The following is a 19,328-nucleotide window of genomic DNA, read 5'->3' on the forward strand; positions in this document are numbered from 1 at the left end:
TAATAGAAAAGAACATAATAAATAGAAGAAACTATAAAAATAAAATTAAGAGCTTCTAAGATAAGAACTGTTTTTGCATTTTATGGATAATTTCATACTTGCATATGTGTTTTGATCAAATCCATTGCCTATTCCTCTCCCCTCCAGTTCCCCCATCTCCATACAATCGCTTTACCCTCCCAACCTCATATGTTCCCTCTCTTTTTAAACCTGCCAAATCCACTTAGTGCTGCCTGTATGTGTAGGGGTCAAGGTGTCTTTCAGGAGCTGCATCTCCCTCCTCTAACAGCATCAACTTCTGACAGCTTCCTTAGCTATTACTTCCCTCCAGGAACATTTTTTTTAAAGAAAAAATATTGTATCATAGGACACAATAGTTAAGTGAGTCGCTACCCAGTGATAGCTCTTAAGGGCTTAATTCTATAGATAATCATCAATGTTCTCTACCAAGAGCATAAGCAAAAGAGGACAGAGGTTGCATCAGCTACAATTGGTGGCTGAGATTAGAAGCAATGGTCCAGGGAAACAGAATCTTCCCTAAGGAAGGTTCCCAAGGGATGCTCCAACTCTTCCCTTCTTCCTCCCTTGAGCACTTTAACTCACCTACTTATCTCTGCATCCAGCACACGTCTGGACTCTTGTATGTGCTCTGTGACTGTTAACTGATACCAACTGGCTGGGTTTTAGCAGGCACCAATAGCTACTTGCTTCAGTGTTTACTCTGTGTCAGGAAATATGCCAAATGTCATGCATACATTGTTTCATGCAACCTCACAACAAGCTAAGAGGGGTCTCACAGCTAGGATACCCATTTCACAGTTGAGACTAAAGCTCCAGGGTTAGGACACTCAGCATTACAGAAACCTTTCTGTTGGGGTTTAATTGTAGGCAGTCTACTCCCTGATCCTCTAAGATTCTTATGGGTCCTGGTATTTTGGGTGAGGTACTGCCTGCAGAGAGAGAACAAGGTCACTTTACCTCTCAGAGTCTTTCCTGGAGAATGGAAAGCTGTTCCCCAAAGTTGTCTAGCCCTTGGGGGGAGGTTTCATTCCCAACTGTTTCTTTCCTGATCCCCAGTTAATTGTATGTTCCTCATAACCAACACAGAAAAAAGCTCTGCTTCCCAGAGTTCTTGACTGGGAAGAAGTGGAATCATGAGAAACAAAGATGGCCACTGGCCACATTTGGGACTAGAGATAAAAGATGGGACAACTACTCTTGGGAGTTCTTGTTCTACTTCTCTTGTAAAGACCCCTATCGGAGTCCAGAGCAGAATACTGGAAACCTCCAAACACCTTCCCCAGACCCTGAAAACAAAGTCTCACAAGCATCTTACATTTTCTTTTCTCCCCAATACCCCATACACCCCCACAAAAAGATAGAGAATATCAGTATCAGTGAGGAGAAGGGTAGAATACCCAGCATTGACTTCCAACTGCTCACCTCACCAGCTCTGAGCAAGGTCAATATCAGCTTCCCACCCAGGAAGCTGCATGATTGCTCTTCCTAAGAACCCAATCTTGGGAATCCTGAGGAGCAGGCAATCACACCACCAGAGCAGGCCCAAATGTCAGAGGCCAGCCTGGAACAAAAGCTGACACTCCTCACACAAGAGATAGACAACTGGGGGTGTGTTTAAGTGGTGGCAGAAAGAGGGGGGTGCTGCGTCTCTGGAAATTCACAAGAATGTAATTTAGGATGGAGAGCAACGGGATTTGTGAAAGGTTAGGCCAGGAATTTAATTAGCCCAGAAGAGCAATTCTCTCTATAAATTTTCCCCCTAATTTTTGAGAGCTACGTGGATGGGACAGCAGTGTCTACAGTGCCCCGGCCTTCACATAATCACTGTGGCTTCCAAAAAGTTCTTCTCGGTATCTAACCTAGTCTTTATATAGCTGCGGCTTGATATCTTCTCCTTACAAAGTCTCTTAGCTGCCTGTAGGAGGGAAGGAAAAGGAGACAAGAGGATGGGGTATTATTCTTTAAACCAACATCTATGTTTAGTGGGATTCACCTTGCATAAACACACGAAATATTTAAGGAAGCACCATGCTGATCCTCCCTCGCCCCAAGCAATAATGGTAATAAACAGCATCCAACAACAGAAGGATGAGTCATATGTCTTATAGACCTGGAGAAAAATGAACTCTAGGACCTATCTCTAACTGAAAATGTTCAAGTTGAGCAGTGGTGTTGCTGTATCCTCCCATCTTGTGGCACTAATCGTTATTACTAATTATGTTATTATCTTATGTGTAAACATCCTGGAGACACTAGCAAACACCTGCTCTGCCTATCTATTGCAGAATTAAAAACCTCCATGGCATGGAAGCTCAAAGCTGAGATTTATGGCTACCTGTCACGGGCTGTGGGCAGATAAAGCTCCATGGAACAGGTCTAGATGCAATTGCCTGGAGCTCTATAGACCTGAGCACCAAAGATGGAGGCTTGTTCCATAGGTGACCACTGATGTTAAGAGTCCTTGCACATGGCTTCTCCAAGTGACATGGATAAAATAAAAACTGGGCTTCCAGAAGGACCCATGGTCCCCAAACAGGTGTTCAAAAGCTCCTTTATGACATAGTGTCAACAGCCACGCAAAGTCTTCCGAACATCATCTGAGGTCAATATCACAGGACAAGCTCAAGCCAAGGCGTCTATATGGACATAGACACCAGGGGATTTGGTTTATTGGGGGCCATTGGAGAGACTAGCTGCCATATTATTGCGATGGTGAGGTGATGATAGACTTTATCTAGTTTCTTTTTCAGTGTGCATGTCTGCGTTATATGTGCACACTGTGTAAAAGTACACAGGCATAGGAACTCGTGGAGACTGAAGAAGATAGTGGCTGTCCTTCAGGACCTCCCCTTGTGCTGTTCCATACTCACTTGAGACTTGCCTTCCTTTAGCTAGCTTATGGCCAGCTAGCTCCAGCAGTCCTCCTGTCTCCCCCATCACCCATCATGCTGTAATTAAAGACACATGCAGGCACAGCTGGCTTTTTACAAGGGTGCTGGGAACCTGAACTCTACGCTTGTACAGCTAGTTCTTTTACCAACTCAGCCATCTTCTCCACCCTACCTGTCTATAATGTATTAATTAGACATATAAGCTCGGATACCAAATGTCTAGTGACATCTGGCTCCCCACCCTTTAGCTGTGTGTCATCAACAAGGGACTTAACCTCTCTGAGTCTCAAAGCTCTCAAATAATACTATTGCCCTCACAGGTTTGTTAAGATTAATAGAGATATTATGAAATGCCCAGTGCATAGTAAATGTTGAAAGAATAAGTGTTAGTTGTTATTATACGCTAGGATAATTAAGTCACTGAAAAATTAATTGTTAAAGATATAAATTGGAAAAACCAGCAAACTACAAGAAATAAACTCAGAACTCCAGTGTTCTGTCTCCCCATCCCGCTGTCTTCCAAGGAACCTACAGGGGCATGGTGGTCATTGCAGACACCAAAAACATCTCTGGAAGACCTTGGTCCTTTCTCCACAGCCAGTAGACCAGTAGGTGGGATGGCCTGACAACCAGCATGGCCCTGTTCTCCCTTCCACTCTCCAAATCTTCTCAGGTCAGAGGACTGTAAGCTGCACATGGAGGGAAAGAATCCTCCAAGGAGTATCAGAGATGCTCTTCAATCCCAAAGCAGGGACCTTCGGTTCCCTGAGACCTAGAGCCATCCAATGGCACCAAGATCAAACAGAACCCCAAGCCAGTTGGTCTTAGAGAAAATCTGTGAAGCGCAGTTTCAGGCAGTGGTGATCGGGGTCTCTCTTGTTCACCCCTGGCAAAGGCACACCGGCTCCACTTTCCCTCTGTGGGAAAATGCGTGACAGTAGAAATGATGGACTTGTTTCATTCGGGAAGTTAAAGCAACATCAAGTCATAAGAGTTGATGTCCCTACCTTCCCATTGCCTTTCTAGAAAATCAATACGCAGTTCCCGTCAGTTCCCCCAAGTTCACCTCAAGGTCTCCTAAGTGTCTCTGATATTAGCCTGGGATTGGGCTGCTCTCTCTGCTCACACAAAAGAAACGAGAAACTCAGTGTCAAGGATTAGTTTCTCAAGAGAGGCAATTACTAGAAACTTTAGGAAATGTCAAGTATGAATACCTGGCAATTTTGTTGACTTTGATGGCTTGCTTGACTTAAAGCATTCATTAAGGTGAGGCTCGAATATTTTTGCAGTATTTCAGTTTGGAGAATTTTTAGCACCTTGCTTGAGACTGGGTTCATCTGGGGAGGAAGAGGCAGGGGCAAAGTCATTCTACAGAACATTTCCTAGGGAGACGCTGGAATTTATCTATCCCTGCCTCCTGATACTTATGGAGGCCACAAGAATAGAGAAAATGTGGGCACTGCTCAATGAGTAAAGAGACATTGTGAGAAGTGACAAGATAACTTTTGTAAATTTGAATTTACAAGATAAATTTTGTAAATTTGAATGACTGGCCTATGGCCAAAACTCAGCAAAGTAGGGGCCAAGTAGATGGCTCAATGCGTAAGAGCTTTTACTCTGCAGCATGAGAGTTCATACCCCTAGCACACACATAAAAATAAATGGTCACATATAGCTGCAGTGCCTATAACCATAGCACTCTGGGGAGGAGACAGATGGGTCCCCAGAGCTCCCCATCCAGTCAGCATAGCTGAAATGGACAGCGTGTAGTTCAGTTCCTACCTCAAGGCAATAGGGAAGAACAGACAGCAGAAGATTCAAAATAAGCTGCTCTAGCTCTCTCACGCTTTACACGGGCATGCACCCAAACACTTACATGCATCTACCACATGTACCAAACCACACACCAATGGAAGGAGGCCAGAAGGAAGGACAGAGGGAGAAAATGAAGAGTTTAGTGTGGGGCAAAGTCACAAAGAGCTAGAACGCCTTCCTGGTTTCTTCACTTGCTTGGTTTCTTTGGAGAACTAATCCAAATGTCCAGCCTCAGTTTCCTCATCAATACAATGACAGGCTATTCTCATTTTGTTCTTTGAACATACCTGCTTCATTCCCAAACCTTTGAACATGCCATGCTCGCTGCCTAGAATCCCTTCTCCATCATGGTGGACTCTCTGTTCTCACTTGACTGAGCTCCAATGTCACTTCCCATCCCTTGCCTTTACTCTACATGGTGTCATGAGCTGGGATTCTCTTGTGCGTTGCTGTGCATTCATTTGTCCATTAGCTTATTTAGTCTTCTTAGACTCTGTTGTCCCCATGATAGAAATAAACCGGTCCATTTTGTTAATCCCCATGTCTTCAGCACTCCATGCAACGTCTAGCTTTGAGCAAACTAGTGAATGAACAAAAAAAAAAAAAAAACCCATCTCACAGTCACCAAGCATTTGCCGAATGTTGGGTACTGTTCTTTTTGTGACACAGTCTAGTTTAATTATTCTTCCATCTGCGATCAGCCTCATGAAGTGAATGTTCTCATTAGTCTCATTTTATAAAGAAGGAAACTAAAGCACAAAGTGATTGAGTAAACTTGCCCCCAAATCTATGAACCAGTAACAGAGCAAGGATGGAACCCCAGGGAAGTCCCACTCCAGCCCCCCGCAGACTTGGCTATTGTGCCCCCAATGTCATCAGAACCTATGGTCTGATTCCTAGGGAACTCGAATTGTATGAGATTAAGTCGGGGCAAGCACGGACCACAAGGCAGCCCTTTGGCCCAGGTGTCCTTTCCAAACTTTGCCTTCCACTCGACGTCTGCTTGCCAGTTTCCCTGAGCCCACGGTGTGCGTTCTCATTTGTCTCTTCAGCATGTAGCCATTTGCAGACTATTTCCACACTCTGAGCAGAGACCCTGACATCTGCAGCACCAATTTGTGCCCACCTTCAGCCCATACACGGGTCATTGCCTGCAAATATAGATGCTAAATACTTGGTGAGAGGATTTCCGAATGAATAAAACATTTTGAAATGCTTTTCAAGAGAACACAAGAAAGCTGTTTAATAAAAGAGAGCTGCTAAATGCAAAATACTTACAGAGCAAGCACAAATCAATATAAGCGTCCTTTGCCTTGATAAACCCAGGACTTCATGTATTCCCGCCGCTGGGCCTTTGCACATGTTGTTTCCTTTATTGAAATGTCTTCTCCTCCCACATGTTTTCCCCGTTTGCCTGTTATTGGTTGTTTTTCACTCTTTGGTTCTTTTGCTCTTAGCTCTTTTGGGGTACCCACAACCTATCTCCCTAATAAATCACGCATGGAGGCTTATTCTTTCTTATAGATGCCTAACCTCAGATTGGCTTATTTCTAGCCAGCTTTTTTTTTAACTTATTATCCCATCTACCATTTGTCTCTGGGCTTTTATCCTTCTCTATTTCTGTATACCTTTCTTTATTTCTTTCTCCGTGTCTTGCTGTCTAACTGGGTTGCTGGTCCCTGATGTCCTCCTCCTTTTCTTGCTCCTTGGTCTTTCCTCCCTGATTTCTCCTAGTTATTCTCTCTGCATGCCATCCCATCCTATCCTTTCTCCAGCCTTGATATTGGCCATTCGGCTCTTAATTTGACCAATCTGATGTCTTAGACAGGCAAAGTAACACAACTTCATGGAGTTGAACAAATGTAACATAAAAGAATACAACACATTTTTGCATCATTAAACAAATGTTCCATAGCATAAGCAAATGTAACACATTTTTTAAGATAATATTCTACAGCAACATTTACGTCTTTGTTTGTCCCTTGATCTCAGCTTGTACAGCCCCACCCCCTAGAAATGTGTTTTCTGGTCTCTGCTCCCAGCCACTCTTTCCTATCACACACTATAACCTGAAGTTATGCAGCTTCTTCTAAAGTTTGGTGAATGTTTTTCTCTCCTTGTAAATGCTAAGATAGATTAAAGCAAATAGATAACATCTGTTTCACTTACCATCTCCTCCCTGCACACAACTCATGGGTTCTTAAAAATGTCACTGGGTGCACAAACTTTTGGGATACCCAATCTATAAATACAAACTGTTTATCTTAAAGGCGGTATTTTCTGAGGTAGGGTCTTCACGGAGTACACACTCACCATTGGTCTCTATCGGGTACCCAGGGGGTCCCCACCCCTTTGGAATAAGTATCATTAAATGAAAATTTGCAGGACTGAGGTTTGAAGCCTGGCTAATATAACCAGCACTCCGTTATTTCTGAGTGCTTCAGGTAAGAGCTAGAATGGCACAGACTTGACCAGGATGCTGGTCGGCCCTCCAAGCTCCTGATAGGATGTGGAACAGCTGAGCTAGACTTTGCACATTCAGCCGTTGGGAGTTTGGATTAGTAAAACCACTTTCCAATTAGTTCTCAATATCTAATATAGAAGATGCACACTCCTGGCTCGTGTGTTTCAACATTTGATCCCCAGTCAGTCTGCGGCATGGAAAGTTGTGGCATCTGTAGGAGACAGAGCCTTACTGAAGGGAGCGAGTCCCTTGGGGGCAGGCCTTAATGCCTGATAGCCAGCCATACATCTGTTGCCTCTCTGCTTCCTGACTGCGGACACGATGTGATCTGCCACCTCATGCTCTCACTGCTGTGCCTTAAACTGTGAACTAAAATGAACCATTTTCAGTTAAGTTACTTCTTGTCAGGTGTCTGATTGCTGCAAGCAGAAGTATGACCACAACTACACATTCTAAAACATAAATGTACTTCTGTATGCACTACCCAGAAAGCTCTCACATGGACGTGCTTTTCAGTGAGAGTCATCCTGAGACATGAACTATCATGCTCATAATAGAACAATCCTGGAATAAATTCAAAAGTTCTGTGGGGAGATAGAAATACAAAACTATATGTAATATGTAATTGTATGTCTTAATTAGGATTTCGATTGCTGTGAAGAGGCACCATGATCACGGCAACTCTTATAAAGAAAGCATTTAATTGAGGTGGCAATTTACAGTTCAGAGGTTCATTTCATTATCATCATGGCAGGGAGCATAATACTGGCTGCATCTTCATTAGAAGGCAACAGGAAGTGGACTGAGTGTCACACTGAGTGAAACTTGAGCAAAAGACACCTCAAAGCCTTCCCCCACAGTGACACACTTCCTCCAACAAGGCCATACCTGCTCCTACAAGTCATACCTCCTAATAGTGCCACTCCCTTTGGGGGCCATTTTCTTTTAAACCACCACATTGTACTAAGTTGATATAATTCTATATAGTTGTTCACATGAATAAACTAGAAGTCCAAGTATTAACATGGCTAAGTCTCAAAAACATACTGCTGACTACCAAAAAGAGAGAATGGGATAGGCTAGAATAATGTTAGTGTGGAAGAGAAACAGCAGACGAACATCACCCTGGGCACAGACTCCAGTTCCCCTGGAGAGAAAACAATGGCACTGGAGCTATTTCAAGACAGGCTTCACCTCTACCTACATCATCATTCCTCCCTTATAAAGGAATGAACCAAATATATGAAAATGTTCAAATTCCTTTAATTTTATAACAAGTTCACCATGCTCTGTGTGTGCACTTGTTGTAAGAGGGTTCTAGGCCAGGCAGTGGTGGCACATGCCTTTAATCCCAGCACATGGAAGGTAAAGACAGGAGGATTTCTGTGAGTTCAAAACCAGCCTGGTTTACAGAGCTGGGGCTGTTACACAAAGAAACCCTGCCTCAAAAAACAACAACAATAAAAAAAAGGTTCTATATATGAACTGTTATATGGTTTGCCTCATGTTTGGGTGCAGGGTATTGCCGTGCAGTCCTGGATAGCCCTGAGCTCTTGTCAGTACCCTTGCTTTAGCCTCCCTCGTACTAGGGTTGGGTTATAGGCACACACCACCATATCAGTCTCAGGTAATGTTTGAAATGACTCCTGAGGTATAAGAAGTGGGAGGAAGAAAGGTAACAGGTAGGGGAGGGGTAGAAAGGGGGAAGGGAGGAGGAGAGGGAGGAAAGGGAGAAGATCAGATTCTGGCTCTGTTCTTACACCTCAGACAAAGGACATAAGCTCTCAGAGACCCTCATTTGCAAAGCAAGATTGACAGTGTCAGGATTGTAGAATATGAATGCAAAAAAGTTTGAATTGTAAAAATGAATGAGAATCAGTTTTATCTAAACAACTTTCAGATATCATCTACAGGGTAACTTATTGCTTTTGAATTATTCCATAATGCCTTTCTAAATGCATCTTATTCTGGGAGATCCATATTTATAAAACTGATTGGGGATTGTGAGTGTGTGTGTGTGTGTGTGTGTGTGTGTGTGTGTGTGTGTGTGTGTTTTAAACACCCATCTAACCCTAGGAACAAGAATACTTTGCTATTGTATAAATATTATATGTGTGATAAATTGGGCATATATGTATATCAATTATGTATTGGCTATGGTGATCCTAAGGGAAAAAAATGGGATGATTAGAGAACAGAAGAAGAAGAGAAATTTCCTTTTTTGTTATTGTTTTTAAGTACGCACAATGTATGTTGATCACTTGCTCCAAAAATCAGTTTAAAATTGATATGCAGGTCATCCCTTAAAAGCACTGAAAAGAAGGTCCTAGAATATAAGTGTAATGAAAGTTCTTAAGAGTCATGCTGCTGAAGATGTAGCCAAGTGGCAGGGCATTTGTCAATATGCAAAAATCTTGGGTTCTGTTCCCAACCCCACAACAAGGAAGGTGTGCAGCTCAGGCACCTTGGAGGCAAAGGCTTCCTAGCCCCATTGAATCACTCACTTGTCTTGTTGCTGTAATAAATTGCCTGAAAAAAAAAAAGACAACTGGAGGGAGGAAGGGTTTGCTTTTGGCCCACACTTTGAGGGTCCAACCTGTCATGGAGGGAAAGTCATGGCAGCGGAAGCAAGAGACTGCTGGTCACATTGTGTCCACAGTTGGAAAGTAGAGAGAGATGAACGCTTATGCTTAGCTAGCTTTTTCCTTTGTATTTGGTCCAGGATTCTAGTCAAAGGAACAGTGCCACCACTTTTAGGGTGGGCCTTCCCATCTCAATAAATTCAGTCAAGTTCTCCTTCACAGATACGTCTGTAGGCTTGTCTCCTGGGCGATCCTAGATCCTGCCAAGTTGGTGATCAATATTAACCATCACACCCAAATTTCCACAAGTCAGTCAGACAAACAATGAGAATTCAGGGATGCAACACCGAGTGTCCTGAGCACTCAGGGATCCAGTTTCACACCTATAGTTGGGTGATAACCACATCACCTCTCACAGCTGCAGGAGGTACATGAGTATATATTCAAATTGTATCCAGATGTCCATCTGAGGTATGATTTGTGATGCTGAGTGTCCCACAGAAGCACCCATTTGATCCTTTGGCATGTATTGGAGCACCCTAGAAACCTCAAGCCCAGGCCCTCGCCAGTAGCCAACAGTCAACTCTGCCTTAGGTTTGACCTTGATTCTCTTATCTCCACAGCGAATATCTTGACAGTCATCATCCTCTCTCAACTAGTGGCCAGAAGACAGAAGTCCTCCTACAACTATCTGCTGGCACTTGCTGCTGCCGACATCTTGGTACTCTTTTTCATCGTCTTCGTGGATTTCCTGTTAGAAGACTTCATTCTGAGCGTGCAGATGCCCCAGATCCCTGACAAGATTATAGAAGTGCTGGAGTTCTCCTCCATCCACACCTCCATTTGGATTACAGTCCCCTTAACTGTTGACAGATATATCGCTGTCTGTCACCCACTCAAATACCACACCGTTTCCTACCCAGCCAGGACCCGAAAAGTCATTGTGAGTGTTTACATCACCTGCTTCCTGACCAGCATCCCCTACTACTGGTGGCCTAACATCTGGACTGAAGACTACACCAGCACCTCCATGCATCATGTTCTTGTCTGGATCCACTGCTTCACTGTGTACCTGGTGCCCTGCTCCATCTTCTTCATCTTGAACTCAATCATTGTCTACAAGCTCAGGAGGAAGAGCAACTTCCGCCTCCGTGGCTATTCCACAGGGAAGACCACTGCCATCTTGTTCACCATCACTTCCATCTTTGCCACCCTCTGGGCCCCCCGCATCATCATGATTCTCTACCACCTCTATGGATCGCCCATCCAGAACCCTTGGCTGGTTCACATCATGCTGGATGTTGCCAACATGCTGGCCCTTCTGAACACAGCCATCAACTTCTTCCTCTACTGCTTTATCAGCAAGCGGTTCCGCACCATGGCAGCGGCTACACTCAAGGCCTTGTTCAAGTGCCAGAAGCAGCCTGTGCAGTTCTACACCAACCATAACTTTTCCATAACAAGTAGTCCCTGGATCTCTCCAGCAAACTCACACTGCATCAAGATGCTGGTGTACCAGTACGACAAACATGGAAAGCCTATAAAAGTGTCCCCGTGACCCTATAGGGCTGGCACTTGTGCCTTTTGTGTAATCTGTTTCCAGATGAGAGGTTGTCCCATGCTCTGGCTTGAACAGCTCTCCTTAAGAGTGCTAACCTGATTTCCTCTCTCCACAGACTGAGCAGCTCTCAGACTGGCAGGATGAGAAGAGGAAAGAGAAGAAAGGAGAGAATACATCTTGTTTTTCTTTGTGCACTTATATTTTCACAAATTCACAAAGGTAGTCACGGTGCCTGCTGGCTTAAAGATGCCATTGGCAGTTATAAATGTTATAAATGCCATAATACCGTGACCAATAAAGACCACAGTAGAGTAGTTAGTGCTGGTACCATCTACAGCTACTAGGAACCAACCACTCGAATTGTGGTCCACCAAGCCACCACAGTGTGTAGCTGAACCATACTCTTCTTCCAAGAGTTGAGGTTACCCATTGATTCCCTATACTATTTCCAGCAGCCAACAGGATTGACTGATTTGGGATTTTTTTTCCAAGATACCCTTTGTCCTAGAAAGGGTTGTGTTCTCCCAGTGACCCTAGCAACTCTGGCTGCAGAATGACAGCGTGGGGAGAGAGAAGTGTAAAATATCATCCAAACTGTCCCTGGAATGTCTATGGGGAGGTTCCAAACAAACATGACTATGTCTCTTAGACCTGGCGTCTAAGGTGTGGTTTTCTATTTGCCATAATGTGTAGATCTTTTTTATGTCTCCTCTAAAACAAAGACCCTGCCTGGTGTGTAGGGGGAAGGAGGAATTCTTGAGCCCAGAAAAACAAAAAAATCAAGCCCACTCTTGCCTCTGTTTCAACTCATCCCTGTGTGAGCTGTATGTGATATTTGCATCCAACATCACTTCTTGCTAGAGCGCTGCACACACTTCCCGGCGACACCTTCTGTGTGTCAAGTTCTTAGCCCTGCATCCTTGCTTGCTCAAGCCCTCGCCAAATGCTTTCCATGAAGTGACTCCTTAACTGGAGATACTAGTCCAGGGGTCAGAAACTGTAGCTCTTCTGTTGAGAAGGGCTGCCTAGATCCCACCACAGCCCAAGCTGGCATGGCCGTAGAAGACCCTAAATACAGACACAACTTTCATGGAGGGGTGACTGTGCCAACTATTGGTCTGTCCTTTGTTGTAAGTGACTCAGTCAGGTGGTGCCTGTTATCAAACTCAGATGCATTTCATAGGTGATTAAAAAAAACTTATTATCCTCCCTTTGCCTAGATTTGAAAGAACAAATCTAGGATGCAGTGGATAGGGGTTGCCCTGAGAATTACCCTGTCTATGTGCAGACATAGAGTGCACACATATAGACATGAGTATATTAAACTGGGCCTGTGGTGCCCTTTAAAGGGAATATTCATGCTAGAGTCCCTATTGTTTTGCATTTTATTTGTGTCCCTTTTCCAGATTCCCAGTATTTAAACCCATTCCTGGTTTGGAAGAAATCTTCCAAAATGATTTTGAAACTGCATGACATTTTGGTGACCAAATTAAACATAGTTACCTGGACCACTTGGTTCCATAGGTTTGATTTTTATTGCATTTTCTCCCTGAGTTGGAAGGCATGTCTCTGTCATCTTAAGGGGTTCCTCAGCAATGGAATGGGATGAAAAGGTCCCTGGGCCAACACAAGTGCTAAACTTTGGCCAAGGCCCTTCAGTACTAACTCAGTGTGGTTCGGGATTGTATTGTTCCTGATGGTGTTAGTTTTTATCCCTTTAAAACGGCTTATGGGAGAGTCTCACCAGACCCTATGGTTAGACTCGAAAGTCAATGCAAAAGAGAATGACCTTATGGGGCCGTGGTTCCTGTGCATAGTCCCTTGGGAAGGAGGACCTTTGAACACCTAAGAAGCTACATTTTTCTCCAGTGTTGGGACAGGTTACTGATACTGTGGTTGATGACAATAGTCAGCTGGTGTTTAGGGAACGTGTTGCATCATCGGGGTGTGTCTGAGAACATCGGGACCTGGATGCAACAAGCCACGACCCCTGAAGAGTTTGCAGAAGTTATCCACGTGAGGGAGCAGCAGAGTCCTAGCTTCCTTCTCGCTTGCCCCCCAGAGCATTTGCTCAGTCAGTGACATGTGAGCAAAATCCCCCACATCTCTTGAATTGCATTTCTTCCTTTTCCCCCCGAGCATGTACAACTGAATGTATGTTCATTAGCTGTGTGTATGACCCAATTCCACAGCACCCCCATAAGTAAACACTGACCAAAGGCTACCTATGCTGAATATGTATTATATACGTGTGTTTATTTATTTTTAAAGTGCATAGCTCTGGAAATGTTAGTTTGAGCTATACATAAGCAATTCGAAGTGCAATATATTTAAAAGTCAAGCGATTCCTTTTTGAGGACGTACACAAGGTGGAGAGTTAGTCTGACTCTCAACACTGTCTGCTCTGTGGTTTTAATTGTACTGAAAACAATTAATTGCTTAAAAGCTGTGTTTCACCTGGGAATGCTTTCCCCAGACACTCATTTACTACTTTTCTTAACAGTAGAGGTTCTACCAGGTAGGATGGCAGCATCTCTCTTTTCTGACTACATTTTCAATTTCTCTTTTAAGCTAATCCATGAAGGCACTCCAGAGAGTTGCTGCATCTTCTGTTTAAAATGCACATGGATACCCTTTGGGTTAGGCTGATATAAATAAATATAAATATATACAATCAACCTAACCCAAAAGATATATATATATATATCACCTAAAGTTTGAGTTTATTTATGATCACAGAGGGGAAATTCATTTTATTATTGATAATAATAATAATGGACAATGGTGAAGTTCTTTTTAACTTAAAAAATTATAAGCCTTTTCATTCTGGCCAGGTTTGGAAATGAAGCCTTGACTATTGAAGCCTGTCACATAAACAGCTGCTGCTAAGGGCAAGCCCCTTAGCCTGGGTTTTTGTGGTGCTTCTTTCAAAGACTGTTCACTATCACCTCCATTGCTGTATGATTTGTGTCCTTGAACATGGTGACAGTGCCATACACGTACACGCCAAGTCTTTTTCTTAGCAACTGGAGGCTTGGGGAAGGAAACAAGAGGTACAGCAGACAACCCATAAAGAATAAGCCATGTGAAGGCATGAACACCCATGTTCCAAAAACCTTGCAATAGAAAAGGGTTATTTTTGCACAGCTGGTGCCTACTTGTCCGACTTGGGGAGCCCTTTGAAAGTGCATTAAGGACTCTAATGTTGACTACTACTGCTCAAAAATGGAACGGGAGGCTACCGTCGTAAAATAGTAAATGCTCTTATTTTCTTAACTAGATAATATATTGTGTTTGGACTAGTTTGTATTCTAATAAATTCTAATATGGTGCGCACTTGGTGTTTGCTATTTGCATATATGTTTGATCAACTGCAGAATGCTGGTATTTATTCATGTTATTTTTAATTGATAAATCATAATGATATACATTTATGGGGTGCAATGTGATGTTTTGATATATGTATTAAATGTGCAATGATTAAACCAGGAAATTAGTACTCTGCCTCACTTACATATTTCTGTTGATACATTTGAAACTTTTGTGTCCATTTTGAAGTTTGTAATACATTATTTTGGTTAGAGAACTCCTTCTATGGAAGATTCTTCTGTCTAAACTAATCTTTGTTCCCTTTGACCAACAACTTCCCGCTGCTCGGCTCCCACTTTCCCAACCTTTGGTAACCATCATTCCATTCTCTATTTCTATGGGCTCAATTTGTTTGTTTTGGGGTTTGTTGATGTTATTGTTTCTACACATAATTAATTTTATATGATGTTTGTCTATATGGAGCTGAGTTATCTCATTAGTATAATGTTCCCTAAATATCAAAATACTGATGAAAGCTTTGAAATATTTTTAAATTAGCATTTTACTTACATGGTGTATTAAATGTTAGCACAAAAATAGAATCCTGGGATGGAAAGATGACTCAGTCATTAAAGGTTAGCCTCACAAATAAACAAAAACAAAACAAAAAAAAAACAAAAAACCCACACATCCAAAAAAAAATGACCAAAAAAAAAAAAAGAAGCAAAAAAGAAAAAACACCAGAATCCCACCTGCTTCTTTGTTGGCCATGTAGATTTCAAAAGGTTAGACCACAAAGTTCAGTTTGCTGTAATCCTAAATTACTCATTACTGGATGTAAATCTGGGTTCTATTGTGATTGCATCCTCTGTGAGTCTTTGTGGCAGTAAGGGCTGTAATCATAAATAGAATTAGCACATGGCACATGTCCTTGTGGCACGATTGAGCATCCTTTGGGTATATACCCAAAAGTAGTATTGCTGGGTTGAGGTAGATTGTTTCCTAATTTTCTGAGAAATCGCCATACTAATATCCAAAGGGGCTGTACCAGTATGCACTTTCACCAGCAATGCAGGAGTGTTCTTTTTACTCAATTTCTCCAGCAGAAGTTGTCATCATTGTTTTTTTTTTTATCCTGGCCATTCTTACATGGAATCTCAGAGTTGTTTTGATTTGCATTTCTCTGATAGCTAAGGATGTTGAACATTTCCTTAAGTGTCTTTCAGTCATTTGAGATTCGTCTGTTGAGAGTTTTCTGTTTAGGTCTGTACCCCATTTTTTTTCTTGGATTATTTGTTCTTTTGATGACCACTTTCTTGAGTTCTTTGTTTATTTTGGAGATCAGACCTCTGTCTGATGTGGGGTTGGTGAAGATCTTTTCCCATTCTGTAGGCTGCTGTTTTCTCTTGTTGACCATGTCTTTTGCTTTACAGAAGCATGTGCTCAACTATGTTCGTAGCAGCATTATTCATAATAGCCAGAATCTGGAAACAACCTATATGCCCCTCAACTGAAGAATGGATAAAGAAAATGTAGTACTTTTACACAATGGAGTACTACACAGCGGTAAAAAAAAAATAATAATAACATCTTGAAATTTGCAGGCAAATAGATGGAACTAGAAAAAAACAAATTGAGTGAAGTAACCCAGACCCAAAAAGACAAATATAATGTGTACTCACTCATAAGTGGCTTTTAGACATAAAGCAAAGAAAAACCATCCTACAATTCACAACCCCAGAGAACCTAGACAACAAAGAGGACCCTAAGGAAGAAATACATGGATCTAAATAGGAAGCAGAAAAAGACAAGATTTCCTGAGTAAATTGGGAGTGTGGGGGCCACAGGAGAGAGTAGAAGAAGAGAGGGGAGAAAGGGAGGGGAACAGAGAAAAATGCATAGCTCAATAGAAACAATTAAATACAAAATAGAATTAGCACCTGGCAAAGTGCTCAGACTTCTATGTCAGGCAGTCGTGGATTCTTGTCCCAGCGGTACTACAGTCCAGATGTGTGCCCTTCAGAAGCTCCTTCAAAACTATAACCTGAAGGATTGTCCTTATCAGGAAAGGGCTACAAATTTTAATATTTTCCATTTGTCTGCAAGGCATGGAGATGGTCTTGTGGTGAGACACATATAGTTTGGAGTGGAGCACTGTGGGCTATGTGACCTTGGGCAATGTTCTCAATCTCCCTGAGTCTCGATTTCCTCTTCACAACGGGTGCTGATCACCTTTCCAGTAAGTACCTCACAGGGTGCTTATCAGTACCAGAATTTTTACAGCTTCCCTAGTAAAACACTTTACAGGTAAGGATGCTTAACCCAAAGAGGTGAATGGATACATTCAGGATGAAGCCCAGGTCACTCAGTATGTTACCCTTTTGACTGTATCTCACTGGACCATCTGAGTCATCCTCCAAAAAGTCACATTATTTTCATGCCCCTTTTGTAGAGAGGAGAGTATTGTCTGGTTCTAAAGCTCATCGAGCCCAGGTCACCCAAGCACAAGATATATTATAACTGCATCATAATTAAAATACACAGCTTGACATTTCTCTGTAAAGTAGAACTTTTCTTTAAGTTGATTGTATCAGCTCTCAAACTCTCGATGCATTTTCCCACACAACCCACCATCAGTTCTGACAGCCGCCCACCAACTATTGTCACAATCCATCTTTGCATCAACTTAGAGGCTGAAGGTGACATAAAAGCTGAGGAGAGGTGCAGAACAGCAGGAACAAAATTGTCACAGGGGTCACAGAATCTGTTAGCCATGCCGCAGTATCCTCATTAATTTTCTCAGCACCTCAGAGAGGCAGGATGAGAGAGAGCCGATGGAGGCTGAACCGTTAGATAATGAGCCTTTTATTAATACATTCTGCTAAATGATGGCTCAGCCTCTTTGGAGGGTGTGCAATTAATCCAAATACTTGCCAGACACAACAGGAGGAATGAGAGGCTTGCGTCTATGGGGTATGAATAGACACTGAAAACCCTGGGTTTGGTGAGAGAATGTGTTACCATGATGCCCTGAAAGGAAGGAAAAGAGTTTCCTGATTTAAAGAGAGCAAATAAGGCAACAGGGAGGGGGAGACCTTGCCCTGAACTCTCTGCACAGGGTGCTACCCTGCACATGAGCTCTGTTAGCTACAGAATAACAGTGACACAGTATTTCTTTCCAAGTGAGATGTAACCAGAGGAACTGGGCTAAAACTGCAGCAGGAAGTGTTTGTATGAAATCCAAAGAAGAAACCTGCGTGAGGATGTCTATCGATGCCACAAATGAGCTTCAGTGGCTGCTCTCAGAGTCTGCTTCTCTGCAGCACAGAGAGCCAAGTCACACTCAGGTGTCAACATAAAGGCTTTACTCAGGAGACTCTTAACAATGGCCTGAGCAAGAACCAGAAAGCACTGTTGGGACACATGGAAAACCCCTCCCCCTCTGCTCTGACATTAAACAAAAGAATGAAATTGCAGCTGCTTGTGAGCTGGCATCTTGGAAGAGGGGCTTTCCAGAAAGGGGCTCTTCCATACTGTTGTCAGACGTCGGATGCCAGAGACAAAGTTAGAGTAATGGTCCCCCAGAATCCTTCCTTTCCTTCTGATGTTTCTATAGATGTTTTCCACTCCTAACACTCAAACAGAAGTTGATGAGGGAGGGAGGGCAACTGGTTCATTTACAGTGACCAGACCCCGCATGCAGCAAGTAATGAATAGATCAAGAAGAGAGTGAGACTGGAAACAACTGCAGAATAAACAACAAAGTCTGGAGTTTTATTTTTTACTGTCATTGAGTTTTTCAAGGGGCAGTGAGGCTCTCTGAGATTATATCATCCAAAGATTAAAAAAAATAACCTAAGAAATCTCCCCTTACTCAAGAGCATAAAACCTTCATGTTAGTAAACACAATTCCAGTAATCTTTCTACACATTTTACAAAAAAACATATCATATGCCTTTCAAAGCTTGCTTTAAACTTTCATGATCATAAATTTCTCATATAAGTCCTCATAATTTCCAGTGACCAGACTATCAACTTAAATATGTCTAAGGATAGAATGCAGTCATTCATTGTTAAGCCACTGGGCCCTGGGCATTCCTTTAGTCATTTATTCATTTGACTGATACTTATTAAGATGTATCATGTGCCAAAATCTATTCTAGTCAGTAATTTGTTAGTGAACAAGACATATAAGCCTCTAATGGCCGGCATCCTCCATGGAGAGAGATGGAACTGGAGAAAGCAAGTTAGATTAAAGCAGACAGCGATGAGTGCTGAGAAAAACAGAAGTAAGCAACAATGTGCGATGATAACTCATTCAAGAAAGCTCTGTTTGAGTAGGTGGCCAAAGATCTGGAGCCCAGACAAAAGAGAAAGCAGCCAGGGCATAGGGACCAGCAAAGGGAAAGGCCTTGAAATGGAAATGACCTTGAGCACTAGTGGGAGGCCAGAAGACTGGAACTGCTGATGCATCATGACATAGCAAAGGGATGTTATGAAATAAGGCAGGGCAAGGTGGCAGGAGTCAAAGCATGCAGAGCTTTGTGCCCTGGTCAAGATCCTGAAGGGAAACCACTGGGTATCTAAAGCAAGGGATGGATGTGATCATCTCACCTCTGTCCTCATGAATCTTGAAGGGAAACAAACTCATCTCTATTTTCCAAGTGGAAAAAAAAAAGAGATTC

At 42.7% G+C, this 19,328-nt stretch overlaps 1 protein-coding gene across 1 annotated transcript in view; it reads left to right on the forward strand.

The window, feature by feature from the left end:
* Positions 1–12,041, forward strand: part of Gpr139 (G protein-coupled receptor 139) — a 39,950-nt gene extending 27,909 nt beyond the window's left edge. Inside the window, exon 2 of the mRNA XM_041666894.1 lies at positions 10,397–12,041. Within this exon, the coding sequence (XP_041522828.1) occupies positions 10,397–11,331 (935 nt within the window). The 3' untranslated portion in view covers positions 11,332–12,041. The remainder of the gene's footprint in view (positions 1–10,396) is intronic.
* The last annotated feature ends 7,287 nt before the right edge of the window (positions 12,042–19,328 follow it).

Source organism: Microtus oregoni, unplaced genomic scaffold (assembly GCF_018167655.1).
Source record: "Microtus oregoni isolate MIOR12 unplaced genomic scaffold, Mior012 000016F_ref0000370, whole genome shotgun sequence".
In the NCBI taxonomy this organism is placed as follows: domain Eukaryota; kingdom Metazoa; phylum Chordata; class Mammalia; order Rodentia; family Cricetidae; genus Microtus; species Microtus oregoni.